This window comes from Mus pahari, chromosome 12 (genome assembly GCF_900095145.1).
Source record: "Mus pahari chromosome 12, PAHARI_EIJ_v1.1, whole genome shotgun sequence".
Lineage (NCBI taxonomy): Eukaryota > Metazoa > Chordata > Mammalia > Rodentia > Muridae > Mus > Mus pahari.
This window is the reverse complement of record NC_034601.1, coordinates 30,927,383-30,942,843: the sequence shown is the minus strand read 5'-3', so window position 1 is coordinate 30,942,843 and position 15,461 is coordinate 30,927,383. Positions and strand designations below refer to the sequence as shown.

The 15,461-nt window shown below is 46.0% G+C and overlaps 2 protein-coding genes across 6 annotated transcripts in view; one reads left to right on the top strand and one right to left on the bottom strand.

Moving 5' to 3' along the window:
• The window catches only part of Parp9 (poly(ADP-ribose) polymerase family member 9), a 41,952-nt gene extending 37,579 nt beyond the window's left edge, over positions 1–4,373 (bottom strand). For 2 of the 5 annotated variants that reach the window (XM_029544752.1, XM_029544755.1), the window contains exons 1-2: positions 3,643–3,778; positions 1,808–1,910 (exon numbers count right to left, since the gene is read on the bottom strand). In XM_029544752.1, coding sequence (XP_029400612.1) covers positions 1,808–1,822 — 15 coding nt within the window. In that variant the 5' untranslated portion in view covers positions 1,823–1,910; positions 3,643–3,778. The other 3 variants (XM_029544753.1, XM_021209388.1, XM_029544754.1) reach the window with 3 other exon arrangements.
• On the top strand, positions 3,887–15,451 carry Dtx3l (deltex E3 ubiquitin ligase 3L). The gene is made up of 5 exons (XM_021209389.2): positions 3,887–4,155; positions 6,593–6,843; positions 9,546–11,048; positions 11,924–12,141; positions 14,487–15,451. The coding sequence occupies exons 1-5, from the start codon at positions 3,972–3,974 to the stop codon at positions 14,554–14,556; spliced, it is 2,226 nt and encodes a 741-aa protein (XP_021065048.1). The 5' UTR covers positions 3,887–3,971; the 3' UTR covers positions 14,557–15,451.
• Positions 15,452–15,461: the final 10 nt, after the last annotated feature.

The following is a 15,461-nucleotide window of genomic DNA, read 5'->3' as shown; positions in this document are numbered from 1 at the left end:
TTTTTTGGTTTGTTGTTTAGATTCATTATTCAGTTTTTTTTTTTTTTTTTTTTTTTTTTTAAATTGTTGTTTGGTTTTTGTTTTTCCAAAGACAGGATTTCCTGTGTAGCCCTGGCTATCCTGAAACTCACTCTGTAGACCAGGCTGTCCTTGAACTCAGCCATTTGCCTGCCTCTGCCTCCTGAGTGCTGGGATTAAAGGCGTGCGCCACCACCGCTGCCAGGCTTGTCCTATCTTTTTTTTTTTAAATCTATATACCCAAAACACTGAAAACACTAAGAGCTGCAGCAAATACTGAGCCTATCTGTGCCTCTTAAAGAGGTCAATACACTTCGTTTGTTTCACACTGTAGACCAGGCTAGCCTCCAACTCACTATAGAGCCCAGGCTGGCCTTGAACTCACTCTAGAGCCCCGACTGGCCTTGAACTCACTCTAGAGCTCAGGCTGGCTTTGAAGTCACTCTAGAGCCCAGGCTGGCCTTGAAGTCCCAGCAGTCCTCTTACCCCAGTCTCCCTGGTGCTGAGGTTATGTTTGCTGCCATGCTCAGCTGATGCACTTCTAAATCAGAAGAAGAGAAAGGGCTGGAGGCTAACACCTAAAAAGGCTCAAAGGCCTCAACCATAGCGAGCTTCAGATCAAAGCTCTCAGATGGGCTCCAGAGTCATGTGGGATTTCTCTGGCCAGAATAGAAAACATGAGGATGTGAGCCTCTCCAGATGCATCTCCCCACATCTGTAAGGACCCACTCACTGCCAGTTGCCTATTTCATGACAAACAGAAAGTGGGAGTTTTCAGATCTACTTAAAGGGGCCTTTCTCCATGCCCACTTCCTGACCCTGTCCTGAGAGACAGCTGCCGAAGGACTAAAGAAAATCCATACCATATAGAAGGTGGCATGAGACTGGGTCTCATGTAGCCCAGGCTAGCCTCAAACTTACATACTACCAAGCCGAATTTATGCATTACTGGAAATTGAACCCAGGGCTATATGCATGGTAGGTAAGCGCCTTATCATCTGTGCACAGTCCTAGTCCTGGAGATGACATTAAAAAATAATCCATCCATCACCTTGTTCATTCTGCTAATCATTTTAGTATATTATTTATTAACTTTTTATGTTTTGAATTTTGAACCAGGGCTGTACTCCATAGCTCAGGCTACCCTCGAACCTGTTGTGATTTTTATGCCTCAACTTCCAGAGTACTGGATGACCCCCCATACTCAACTGTATTAGCCTACTCGTGATTTTCCATTTCTCACATGGTACAAGGAAAAAAAAAACTTTTAAAATTGTAATTTAAGTTTATACGTATGGGTGTTTTGCCTGCATTCATGTTTGCGTACCACATGCTTGCTGTGGAGGCCACAAGAGGGCGCCGGATCTCCTGGAAGCAGGATCTCCACTGAGGACTGGGAATTGAGCCTGGGTTCTCTGGAAGATCAGCTAATGCTCTTAACCACTAAGTCATCTCTCCAGCCCCAGAAGAAAACTTTAAAAAAAAAAAAAAAAAATGTGTATGTATGAGCCTACGTGAGTTGTGTACACCACATGCATGGAAGAGTCAACAAAGACTAGAAGAGGAAATTATATCCCCTAGAACTGAGGTTACAGGCGAGATTGGGAGCCACCATGTGAGTGCTAGGAACCAAACTTAGGACCTCTACCAGGGCGGTCACCACTGAGAGTATAAAATCACATGAGGGTAACTGAAGGTCCCAGCTTTCTTAATGTTGTGGGGAGAACCCTTCATGTAATATTATTGGACTTTTCATCATGATGAAAGGTATTTATATTTCTGGTTTTACCATGTAATAAGCCATTCTTCAGGTCCCACGTGGGTCTTCAGATGTTTACACTCGTTTGTGTTTCCAAGTGTTGTCCGTAGATGGAGGAGACGGTGGCCTGTCTCTGGGAACAGATAGAAAGAACGCAAGAAGAGCTGACCAAAGCAGAGGCAACTTGGGTTTTGGCTACTTTTTTTGAGATAAGGTCAAATCACGTTACTCTTGCCTGGTCTGGAACACGCTATGGAGATGAAGCCTCCTGGGTACTGGTTTTAAAGGCTTGTGCTACCAATGACTATAGCCAAGGGGATCTTCTAGGAATGCACCACAGGAGGCTGCCGCTTTTGATCCCATTGCTGGGAGAGAGAGACAGCTGAATTTGAGGCCAGCCTGGTCTACACGCTCTGCACCAGCCAGGACTAAACAGAAAAAACAAAAACAAAAAACAAAACAAAACAAAATAAAACTGTCTTGGAAAATATAAAAAAAGAAGGAAAAATAGACCATGGAGACCTGAAAGAAGTTTCTGCTGTTTAGTAGTTTTTCATGTGAACGGTGAGGATGACCATGTGATTATGGCATTAATACTGTTTGCCTTTAGGGAATTATAGTTGAAGTCAGAGGAGGGAAACTGTAGGGGCTGGAATAGGAAACGCTTTATGGGAGTGAGGTCTTGAAGATATTGGTACACTTAGAAAATGGTAACAAAGTGCTGAGACCAGGCAAACCCTTTAAGGAGCAGCCTTAAGATAACAGTGGTGCTTCCCACAGGGCGTGTGACGACTGTGGAAACTGCTTAACCTGCACGGGCTGTGCTCTGAATCTGTGATCAACAACTCAGACCTCAGGTTGTCTGGATAAAAAGCTGATGCTCTGGGAAATTTCACTTTCTCGTGATTTTAGCCTAGTAGCCTAAAAACTTCAGATTATGAAATGTTAGACTCATGACTGAAACTTACAATAGTCTCTGGGCCGATCTGTAACGTCTTTGCAATAGAAAAGCTCTGTACAAAATCAGAGTACAATTGGCCATGCCCATTGAGGAGGAACTCATGCTAACCCGAAACTGCCCGCACAGGATCCGCGGAGCCTGCAGAGGGCAGTGTTGCTCTCACAGAACAAAGACCTCTAAAGTGCCTTGGAGGCTGCTTCTGAGAGACTGCTTTGGGGTGCACTTGACTGTCTGGAGGCAAGCAGGCAAAAAGCAAAACTTCCTTTTTCCTTGTCCTTTTATATAGGCTGCTACCAGGATGTGTGACCCAGATTTAGGGTGGGTCTTCCCGTCTCAAATGACCCAATCAAGAAAATCGTTCACAAGCACTACCCACCTAGCTGGGGTTTTAGCTGATTCCAGACGCAGTCAAAATGACAACCAAGAGTAACCATCACCTATGAGCTAAACTATGGTGATAACCTTTAGAATTGACACACATAATTCCCACTATATTTCTGTTGACCTTATAGATCTCACAGACCCTTCCTCTTCCTCTCCCTGGCCTGGAACTGAGCCCTCTGGACTTCAGGCTACAGCTATCCCAGCCTAGAATACTTTTCCTCCCCTCCCCCAACCCCTTAAGATCCCGCTTGAAACCAGTTCTTTGGCTTTTGTTTTGTTCACAGGAACTGACTGCTTATGTGCTCTGTACCTCTTTACCTCACTCTCTAGGAACTCAGGTGCTATTCACTGACTTAAGGCCCCCCCCCCCCGAGCAGAAAATCCCTAAGGTGCTCATCTAACAGGAAAAGAACAGGTCACCAAGCAGGTAAACTCCCTCCACTTGAAATCAGAACCTCATCTCAGTAAATACTAGTTATAACAATCATTTCAAAAAGCACAAACTGGTGAAACTCTTTACCCTTCTATTCCGCTCCACCCTTGGGAGGTCTGAACCTGGGATCCGGGTTCCCGCCAAACTTCCAATCCTGCAAGAACAGAAGGGCGACCTGCCACCGTGGGGAAACTTCCTCTGAGCGCCCACCGCCGAGTGTGCGAACTACTCACCGGGTGATGGCTCTGGAAGATGGCAGAGCATGAGAGGCGGCGGCTCTGCGGGGAACAAGGAGGGACCTTCTGGGGAAACGAAACTGAAACTTTGCCTCTCGGGTCTTTAGGGCAGGGCTCGCCTTTGCTCTTCCCTGTCTGTGCAGCGCCCCTGAGCCCCAAGCGAGCCAGACGCGGATAGCCATGGCTTCCAGTCCCGACCCGCCGTCCCCGCTACTCGTACGGTTACGGGAGTCCATCCCCAAGGCGCACAGGAAGCTCGAGATATACTTCCAGAGCCGGGCCTCGGGAGGCGGGGAGTGCTCGGTCCAGCCCGTGGGCCCCAGCGCCCCGGACACCTACGAGGTGAAGTTCCTAGAAAGAGCAGGTGAGCCGGGGCAGGGGAAACAGAGTAAGGCTCGGGTGCAAAGGTGGACCCAGCAGGTTTCCAAACCGATCCCTGCATGCTTCCGAGGAGAGCCCACGCGAGTGTGTCTCTCTGTCTGTGGGAAGGTGCCGTCCACAGATTCCCCTTCATCCCACAGTGGTGGAGAGACCCTCAGAAGAGTCCAGCCGCTAATGTGGTTGACTCCATCGGGGAATTTCCCAGCAGACCCAGTTGAGAGAAGAAACAAAGTGTGGGGGTTGGGATTGAGGAGGAAACCCAGGACCTTGTGCACACTAGGCAAGTGCTCCACCACCCATCTCCACTCCAAGCCACTTTACTGTTGTAAATAATAATTCCATGACATGTTTTTAAGGATTACAAAAGTAATATATGACCACTTTTAAAAGGGAAGTCAAAGAAAAGTTATCTGAAGATAGTTTGGTGGGGTTTTGTTTTTGTTTTTGTTTGTTTTTGGTTGCTTTTAGAGACAGGGTTACTCCCTGTATCCTTGGCTTTTCTGGGACTAGCTCCGTAGGCTGACCTCAAACTCGCAGAGATCCTCCTGCCTCTGCTAGGATTAAAGGCATGTGGTGTAACACTGATGCCCTCAGTGGGAGCATTTTCATGCATTCTTTTCTGAGAGTCAGCAAATGCATATACATTCTAAACTTTTTGATCTTGTTTCTTTGGGGGCGGCGGGGGGTTCACTACTTAACTATACAGTAACCATTATTCAACGTTATTGAAATGAGAGATTCAAAACCATTACAAAACATAGGTTTCCCCACCACCACCCCTTTGAAACAGGATCTTGCCATGTACCATGTACAACAACTATGGTTGACCTTGAACTCATGATCCCCCAACCCCTACCTCTACCATTTAAGTGCTAGATTGTGGGTGTGTACCAGCATGCCCAGAACAGAAATGTGGTTTCTAATAACCAAATTATATTCCTATGGTAAAACTTAAACTCCCTACTTTAGAGTTGTTTTTTTTTTTTTTTTTTAAGACTTATTTATTTATTATATGCAAGTACACTGTAGCTGTTTTCAGACACTCCAGAAGAGGGAGTCAGATCTCATTAAAGATGGTTGTGAGCCACCATGTGGTTGCTGGGATTTGAACTCTGTACCTTTGGCCTTTGGAAGAGCAGTCGGGTGCTCTTACCCACTGAGCCATCTCTCCAGCCCTACTTTAGAGTTCTGATCAGCTTCTCCTATCACCAGCCTGCTATTCCAGAATGTGAGAAATAACTGTTCAGGTCCTCTGTATGCATTGACGAGGGGCCTATAACAGATACCACCAAGGGCCAACTTGGTGAGCCAATGCATTACTTGTTGCATTGGTATTGGTTATTAGGATTATTTACAGGAATATGGGAAATGACTCAAAGGCAACTGCATCACCAAAGCCCACCTAGCATGGGTGACAGCTCACAACGCTGGGAACCTGGAGCTCACCGCACAGCCTTCAGGGGGCTCAGCAGGTTAGAGAGTGCTCTTTCCAGGTGCCTCAGTTGGTCTAAGCGTCCTCCGGGGAACTTGGAGTCCGCTTTCTGCAGGCGGCTTCTCTGGTGGTTTAAGTTTTCTTCCCAGCTTGTCTTGTCTGAGAGCCTCCTAGGCAGACTTTAATGAGTCCTCATAGCAGCTCTGTTCTGGGAGTCTCAGGAGGACCCTTCCCAACAGTCTTTATTGCTTACTCATTCAGGGAGGGGCCTATTGAGTCTGGTCGGTTTCTGGAATTTCCTGAAACTATTTTGAGTTGTTTACCTTCTTGCTTAAGGAACTTCTTTGCAAGGTGGAATGTTTTCAATCTTGAGGAAATTTACACAACAGTCCCGTACCCTATAGTTTATTCAAATAAACAATACAGTATAACATCTATTTCTCTAGTGCTTATCTTGTGTGAAGGATTAAAAATCATCTAGAGGAGCCCGGCATGGTGGACCACGCCTTTAATCCCAGCACTCGGGAGGCAGAGGCAGGCGGATTTCTGAGTTCNGAAACCCTGTCTCGAAAAACAAAAAAAAACAAAACAAAACAAGAAAATCATCTAGTGATTGATTCTAAAAGTCTATGGAAGGTGAACCAAAGCATTTATAGTAGTGGCACATGCCTTTAATTGTAGCACTCTGGAGGCAGAGGCAGGCAGATCTCTGTGAGTTCAAGGCCACCCTGGTCTACACCGGGAGTTTCAGGACAGCCAGGACTACCTAAGGTCTTAAAAACAAAAGAACAAAAAAAATGAACAACAACTGAAAAGCATATGTGAGAACATGGGTAGCTTATGTGAAAGTCCTAAGCTTATTAGGACCATGTCTGGAGGTGGCGTGCTCAGACGCTTCTAGAATCGACCTAGAGGGATACTGAGGGTCATCTCTGTAAATTCTCTCTTATTTCTGTGTGAATGTGTATGTTTAATGTCTCCCCTGAAGATAAGGAGAAGGTGTTAGAAAAGAGCGAACACGAGATGTTGGTGGATAACAAACCTGTGACCATTGTCCTGGAAACTACTAAAAAGCCAGTAGAGGACCTGAGACCCAGACTTCCATCCTTGACACAGCCAGCTGAGACAACACACTCCAGATCTCCGTCCTTGACGGAGTCTCTGGATGAAGCTCTGTGTGATGAGATACAGCCCCAAGACAGGCTCGTTTCTAACTCTGTTGACTCAGTTGTCCAAAAGGTGAGTGTTGGCAGGGGAGCTGGTGCTGCTCTGGCATCTGCTTCCCCTTCCCCTCAGCGTATTCAGGCAGCCTTGTGCACCCCAGATTGCACAGTTGGGACAGGTAGATTAGCAAGATCTCAGCCTGCCTGAGTTAGGGAGAAACGGCCTTCTCTGGACACAGTTTTCAGTGAAACATCCCTCTTTATTGGGGTGAACAGGGGCTATATAAACCTGGGGAAGTGGGTAGGAGTTTGGGGGTGTGTCATCATTGGCTGGGGGCATAGATGCTGGGGAATACTTTATTTGTATGAAGAGGAATTCCAGGTGCTTGCTTGCTGGACATGTCCTTTTAAGGAGAGAGGAAGTTTAACCTGTAATCTAGCCACCAGGCTACAAGACTACCTTGAGTGGTGGAGGTGGGGGTCATAAGGCTCAACATCCTGGCTCCAACCAAGGAGGAAGCAGTCCTGGAGTCTGCGGGTCTCCAGATGTGATTTTCGGGTTTCAACATGTCTGGACCTCACTCTTGCTCCTGACTGGAGCCCCTGGTCTCACAGTTTTGGAAACCCACAAGCTGGCACTGTTTCTACAACTGCTTCTGTGGTCACTGCCTCTGCTGTTTTGGTCCAACAACCTTGTCCCAGGGGCTAGCTCCAAGCTAGGCACTGGTCTAGGCACTGGACTACAGAGGCACACAGAGACAAGCTTCCTGTCCTCGTGCAGCCTATATTGGGTGTGCAGACCAGAAGCAATGAACTGAGAGAAGTACTTTCAAGACTAAGAGATGCAAGAATAAAAACAGAGTTTTATCTCAGAGAGGAGCAGAGTGAGGGCTTGCAAGGGGACGATAGGAAACTTCTTGATGAAGTGACATTTAGCCTGAGGCTTAAATGATGAGAGTGCATCAGCTATTTAAAAAAAAATGTGTTTTCCAAATAGAGACGATTTTCTGTGTGCCAGGCACTGTTGTAGGGACTGGGGACACAGACACATTGCAGACTGCTCTTAGGGCCCTTAGTCATCTAGTAAGGGAAACAAAGAATAGTAAATAGATTTATAATAAAAGTCTTTCCAGCAACAAGTGCAGGAAGAATAAAGGCAGATACGTGACAGTGGCAGAAACACCCTCATAAATAGGGTGCGAACAAAGAGACAAACAAATCCAAATGATGCTTCATCAGGAATAAATTAAAAATTAGGACATTCTAGGCTAAGGGAAGCGCAGGCACAGACCTCCCAAGAATTGGTGTCTTGAACTCAGAAGTTTCAGTGAGGCAAGAGGAGGGGGCAGGCAGTGAGCAAGAGAGAGAGGGCTGGGCACGTGGAACGGCAGTGTGAAGGCAGAGCTGAGGGTTTAAGCTTTGCCTGATGTTTTGGGGCCCGGTGGTGAGGGATCTGGATTGCATTTGTAAAGGATCATTCCTGCTGCTGCACCGAAGCATAGGCACAGAGGGAGCCAAGGTGCAAGGTCAGTGGCTGCAGTGAGCTAGGTGGGCTAGATCCTAGATGGCCCTGATGGAGGTGTGGGAAAGACACTGATTCTGGAAACACCCTGAAGCTCTAATCTAGAGAAGAAAATGTTCTCTGTGGATTAAAGAGTATCTGGAAAAAAACCTCGAGTGGGAACAAATCATCAGAAATGTTGCTTTTATATTACATTCAATTTGCCTGTATCCTTTTTTATCCAAATCTGGTGTTTCTATCTGATCGCTGAACTTTTTTAAAAAACCAAGGTTTAAAAGACTTAGTAACTTTCCATGAGTTAAGTGTTCCATGCATTAGGGTTTTCCTTGTATTGTATTTGGTTTTCTTTTTGTTTTCGTTTTTTTGTTTTGTTTTGTTTTTGTTTTTGTTTTTTGCTTGTGTTTTGTTTTCAAGACAGGGTTTCTCTATATAGTTCTGGCTATCCTGGTTACTATATAGACCAACCTGGCCTCAAACTCGGAGATCCTCTGCCTCTATCTCCTGAGTGATGGGATTAAAGGCTTGCACCACCACCTCCTGGCTGCTTTGCCACCACAGCCGCCCGGCTGGGGTTTTCTTAAAGAGAGTAAGTAAGAAAAAACAGGGTGAGACGACACTAGGAGAGACTCCATCTTGGATTTAGAGCTACCTTTGAAGGTCAAAGCTCGCACACTCTTTCTTGAGGACCATAGCAACTTCAAGGAAAGCCAAGTTGTCTTTTCTCAACCCTTAGTCCCCAGAGTCAAGCAGATTGTGGCAGCTCTAGACACCGATCTCTTGGCCACTGAGTGTTACAAAATGTTCATGCCCAGGCTTCCTTGCAAACCAGTTGTATGAGCCTCCGCAATGAAGTCTAGCCTTGGCTTTCTTTGTCTAATTCATGTTTAGACACCGCCCCCTCCCCATACCCCACCCCAAGGTGAGTCTAATGTGCAGAGGGGGCTGGCAAGCCTGACTTGCTCCTCTCAAGGGACTTAAGAAGTCAGTCACCGCTAAGAAAAAAGATGGTAGCCGGGCGTGGTGGTACACACCTTTAATTCCAGTACTCGGGAGGCAGAGGCAGGCAGATTTCTGAGTTCGAGGCCAGCCTGGTCTACAGAGTGAGTTCCAGGACAGCCAGGGCTACACAGAGAAACCCTGTCTCGAAAAAAACAAAAAAAAAAAGAAAAAAAATGGTATAGTTTCTGGGTGCCTTTCTGCAAAGGGGTGGGTATTCTGAGACATCTTATTTCTACCTGTTCTTTTTAAACCTTCAGGTCTTTCTTGCTGTGACCGCTGAGCTGAACTGTGACCTGCTCTCTAAAGAGCAGAGAGCATCTATAACCACTGTCTGCCCTCACGTCAAAAGCATGGAGGGTAGTGACGGAATTAAGAAGGTGTGTGGCAACTTCAAAGATATTGAAAAGATCCATCACTTCTTGAGTGAGCAGCTTTTGCAAAGTGAGCAGAATTGGAAGGGAAGTGAGCAGAAACGGAAGTGCGCCTCACAGAAATACACACCTCCCGAGGTGGAGCGGGAGCCCCCTGATCAGAGCAGTTTTGAAGTTCCTGTGCTTCTCTTTGAATATTTCGAGCATGTTTATCCGGGTAGACTAGGATTCATAGAGAAAAAATTTGGTGTAAACATTAAAACCCAACATAGTTCTCCCAATACGGTCGCTGTAGGCTTCACTTCCAGCCAATCAGGCTGCTTAGAAGAAGCGAGTCAGTCTTTTGTCAGGGACTTTCAGAAATGCACGCAGTCTCTGAAGCAGGATTGTATCTCTTTAGAGGAGCACCAGAGAGCAACGGAGGTCAGACAGGAGCTGAATCGCTGCTTCCCAAAGCTCTTGATAAAGGGACAGGGAAGAACGCTGACTCTCCTCGGCTCTCCTGCTGACGTCTCAGCCGCCACAGAAAAAGTCTCCCAAGCTCTTGTCCTGACTCCTGTGAAAATAGCCGCATCTGGGTACATGACGGGCATCGAGGTCGATTCGACGCGCTTTAAGCTTCTAGAACCTGAACTGCTCCAAGAAATCTCAGAGATCGAGCAGAAGTTTAACACGTGTGGCAAAGTCCAGGAAAAAGGCCAGACAACCTGCATTCTCTTTGTCCCCAAGGATAAAGACTTAGACCTGTCTGTGCAGTCTTACACGGGTTTTACTGATGCCTTCCAGCATGCCACGTGGCAGCTAAGGACAGAAGTTCTGTCCCTGAAACGGTTGGGCAAGGAGAGAGCTCGCTTACTCAATACTAAGTTTGCCGACAACTTTAAAAAAGAGCACCCGAATGTGCACATTGTGACATCTCAGGATTCAGTGACCTTAACTGGTTTGCCGCATCACCTTGAGCAGGCAATGAAGTATGTCTCCAAAAGAATGGGACTGCCCCCATCATCCGGAGAGAAACTGGTTATGGATCAGGAAACCCCCATGGAGATCAACAGTAGTGACTCGAATGCGGCCTTACCCGCTCCCGGAGGCTCTGCTGGCAGCCCTGCAGCTTCGAAGGGGACCGAGGACTACTGTGTCATCTGCATGGATACCATCAGCAACAAGCATGTGCTCCCTAAGTGCAAGCATGAATTCTGCGCCTCGTGTATCAGCAAAGCCATGCTTATCAAGCCTGTCTGTCCTGTGTGTCTGACTTCCTACGGCATCCAGAAAGGGAACCAGCCAGAGGGAACTATGTCTTACTCCACTCAGAAAGAGTCACTTCCGGGTTATGAAGGCTGTGGTACCATTGTGATTCATTATGATATAAAAGATGGCATCCAAACAGTAAGTGTGCCCGAGGAACGTGGGTTTCTTTTCGCTATGCTAGAATAGGCAAAGTCCAACGGGACATCCTATATCCTCTTAGATAATGATTTTCCCAGGAAATCAATCATTCTGTGATTGTGGGTAAATTATAATAGAGGCAGAGATCGTGTTGCATGCTTAGAAATTAGATGCCTTTTTAATTACTTTGACAGTATACTGAACTCAGGGCCTCAGACATGCCAAGCATGCACCCTATGTGATGTATCCCTAGCCTCTCATGTCGTCTTGTGGGGGGGGGGGGGGTGAGACGAGGTTTCTCTGTGTAACAGCTGGCTGTCCTGGAAACTCAATTTGTAAAGCAGGTTAGCCTCAAACCCACAGAGATCCACCTGCCTCTGCCTCCTGAGTGCTGGAATTAAAGGCGTGTACCACCACTGCCTGGCCTCATGTCTTTTTATTAAAGATAGAAATCATATGTTAGGGGCTGGTGAGATGGCACAGTGGGTAAGAGCACCCAACTGCTCTTCCAAAGGTGCAGAGTTCAAATCCCAGCAACCACATGGTGGCTCACAACCATCCTTTACAAGATCTGACTCCCTCTTCTGGAGTGTCTGAAGACAGCTACAGTTTACTTACATATAATAAATAAATTAAAAAAAAAAAAGAAATCATATGTTAGGATGGGAGGAGTTGGGCAGGTAGTGTTCTAATTTGAAGAGGAGAACTATGAATTTTCAGAATATGAGTAAAATGTTAATATTTTTCTGGCTTTCAATAGGCTTCATCTACCACGAACATAACTTTACTAAAAATAGAGGCATCCATATGTGTGTGTGTGCATGTGTGCATATGTGTGTGTGTGTACACACACAAATTTTCTTTTCTTCATACAGAAAGAACACCCAAACCCAGGAAAGGCTTATCATGGAACACGGCGAACTGCATACTTGCCTGATAATACTGAGGGAAGAAAGGTTTTGGATCTGCTCCACGAAGCTTTTAAACACAGACTGACTTTCACAATAGGATACTCTCGAGCAACAGGAGTCTCAGATGTCATTACATGGAATGATATTCATCACAAAACAGCCAAGTTTGGAGGACCAGCAAAGTAAGAGTCTTTTGAAATGTAGTGGTTGCTGAATGAAGTTCAAGGTTGTCAAACACTGCAGTTTGAGGCTGTGGGGATAGAAAGACATTCTAGTAGTAGATGTTAGCCCCGCGTCTTAGTTAGGGTTACTGTAGCTGTGATAACCCAAAAGCATCTTCAGGATGAATGGGTTTATTTGCCTTACGTATTCTGAGTCACAGGCCAGTGAAGGAAGACAAGGCAGAAGCTCAAAGAAGGCAGGAACCCGAAGACAGGAACTGATGCAGAGGCCGTGGAGGAACATTGGTTATGTCTTGCTCAGCCTGCTTTCTCACAGCATCCAGGATCACCAGTCCAGGGGTAGCACCACTGACATTGGGCTGGACCCTTCTGACATCAATCTCTAATTAAGAAAATGCCTTACATGCTTACCAACTGCCCAGTCTTATGGAGGCAGGCTTCTGTGTAACCCTGACTGTCTTGGAACTCACTCTGTAGACCAGGCCAGCCTGCCTTTGCCTCCCAAGTGTTGGGATTGAAGTTGTTTGCCACCACCACCCCAGGAGGCGGTTTCGTAATTGAGGTTTGCCTCCTCTATGATGACTCCAACTTGTGTCAAGTTGACATAAAACTAGCCAGCACACACAGCACACACATACTAGTCCATAAAGATAATTTCAAAGATCAAAAGACTGGGCCACCCAACCTTCTACCCTGCCATTCATAAGGTGTGACTCAGTTATTTAGTTCTGCTTCAGAAGAGAGGGTTTTCAGAGTCCAAGATGAATGCTACCCAAGTTGATTAAATTTAGGGTTTCAGCCAGGCGTGGTGGCACACGCCTTTAATCCCAGCACTCAGGAGGTAGAGGCAGGCGGATTTCTGAGTTCGAGGCCAGCCTGGTCTACAGAGTGAGTTAGTTCTAGGACAGCCAGGGCTACACAGAGAAACCCTGTCTCGAAAAATCAAAAAAAAAAAAAAATAGGGTTTCATGTTTATTTAAAAGATAGATTCTGGGCTGGTGAGATGGCTCAGTGGGTAAGAGCATCTGACTGCTCTTCCGAAGGTCCAGAGTTCAAATCCCAGCAACCACATGGTGGCTCATAACCATCCGTAACAAGATCTGACGCCCTCTTCTGGAGTGTCTGAAGACAGCTACAATGTACTCACATATAATAAATAAATAAATCTTTTTAAAAAAAAAAAAAAAGATAGATCCCAGGAATGTTATTTGCCTTTGATTTCTTTTTCTTTCTTTTTTTAGGCTTATTTATTTTTACGTGCATTAGCAGTTTGCCTGCATAAGGGTGTCAGATCCCCTGAAGTTACAGACAGTTGTGAGCTGCCATGCAGGCGTTGGGAATTGAACCCAGGCCTTCTGCAAAAGCAGCCAGTGCTCTTAACCCTTGAGTCATCTCTCCAGCATGGCTTTGATTCCTTTTAAGGTCCTCTCCCTCTCCCTCACCTCTCTCTTCCCATCAGTCCACAATGATACTGAACTCACAAGGCTAATACATGGTAGCAGAAGTCTTAGTTATAGAGTCCCAAGATGGTGGGAGATATATTCCAGGAAATCTGACGGTACTTTATGAAACTCAGAATTCCTCTACCTGTGGCATCCACGAGAAATATATCACGAGGCCTTTTCAAATCCCCCAATTTGAAAAGCCCATAGGGGCTGGAGAGATGGCTCAGTGGTTAAGAGCACTGATTGCTCTTCCAGAGGTCCTGAGTTCAATTCCCAGCAATCACATGGTGGCTCACAACCATCTGTAATGGAATCTGACGCTTTCTTCTGGTATGTCTGAAAATTCCACAAGTGTGATTACTTACTGCCTCTGTCAAATACGACAGTTATAACATTATATGCATCAATACTTAGAGTAAGTTAAGATTTTAAGCAATCTGTCTAGAAAACAGACGCTGGTCAACCAGCCAGGCACTTGAGTGACTAGATATTAGTCACTGTCTGGACTGTGGGAGAATGTTTGGAACCCAGGATACTAGATGCTCAAATACAAGCAGTACATACAGATTTTGTTGTTGTTTTGAGGCAGCATCTCCTTATGCGGCTCAGACTGGCCTCAGACTCACAGAGCTCTCTCTGACTGCTGTGTCACCTGAGTGTTGCGCACCTGTGTCACAATACCCGGCTGTCATACACACTTAAGAATTATTTGGGAGTCGCCGGGCGTGGTGGTGCACGCCTTTAATCCCAGCACTCGGGAGGCAGAGGCAGGCGGATTTCTGAGTTCGAGGCCGGCCTGGTCTACAAAGTGAGTTCCAGGAAACAGAAAAAAACCCAAACAAACAAACAAAAGAATTATTTGGGAGGAAGCTAAAGCGTTTCTTTTCTTTCTTCCTGCAGTTTTGGCTACCCTGATCCTGATTACCTAAAACGTGTCAAGGAGGAGCTGAAAGCAAAAGGCATTGAGTAAGGAAACTGCAGGGAAGATGTCTGTCCACTCCCCAAAGACGTGTGTCAGGAGGCTGGATAGCACAGACCAAAATCTGTTTCTAGAACAACTTCATAACATTTTTCACGTTAAGTAGTCTGCTTGTCAGACATTTCTAGAGTGCCACTCTTTCATGGAAGGCAAACTCTACAGGCACAGGCTGGGGGAAATGGCTCTGTCTACAAAGCATGAAGAAATGAGTTCAGATCTGCAATCATCCATGGAAAAGCCTGGTGTGTTGGCATGCACTTGTAGTCTTAGCACTGGTGAGTGGAGACAGGAGGATACCTGGAACTTACTGGCCAGCTAGCCTAGTCAAAACCATGAGCTCCAGGTTCACTGAGAGATCTTAGCTCAAGAAATAAGGTGGATTGGGGCATGGTGATGCTTGCCTTTACTGTCAGAACTTGGAAGGCAGAAGCGGGCAATCTCTGTGAGTCCCAGACCTTACCTTGTCCAAGTCCCAGGACAGCCAGCTATACATAGTGAGACCTTGTCTCAAAACAAATATTAGGTAGAAATAGATATCTAACATCATCCTCTGTCCTGCATACACACCTCCACAAACACACACACACACACACACACACACACACACACACACACACACACACGGGAAAACTTTATGGTTTTATAGGATTTCAATTTTGCTGAAGAAATCTAATGTCATCCATGTACTATGGTTGGGGTGTTAGGTGAGTCTGTAATCATCTTCTATGTCCTTACTTGAGCCTTTGTCAATAATAGAACCTTCCCTGGTTTTTGTTTGTTTTGTTTATTTGAGACAGGGTCTCACTGCATAGCTCTGGAACTCGATTTGTGGACCAGCTTGGTCTTGAACTTAGATCTGCCTGTATCAGTCTCCTGAGTGCTGGCATTGCCTGTTT

Excerpts from the sequence above, each read along its gene's own strand:
- Dtx3l (XM_021209389.2), top strand. The coding sequence starts at position 3,972 with ATGGCTTCCAGTCCCGACCCGCCGTCCCCGCTACTCGTACGGTTACGG. Across the intron at positions 4,156-6,592 it reads GAAGTTCCTAGAAAGAGCAG|ATAAGGAGAAGGTGTTAGAA; the intron begins GTGAGCCGGGGC and ends TCTCCCCTGAAG. Across the intron at positions 11,049-11,923 it reads TAAAAGATGGCATCCAAACA|AAAGAACACCCAAACCCAGG; the intron begins GTAAGTGTGCCC and ends TTCTTCATACAG.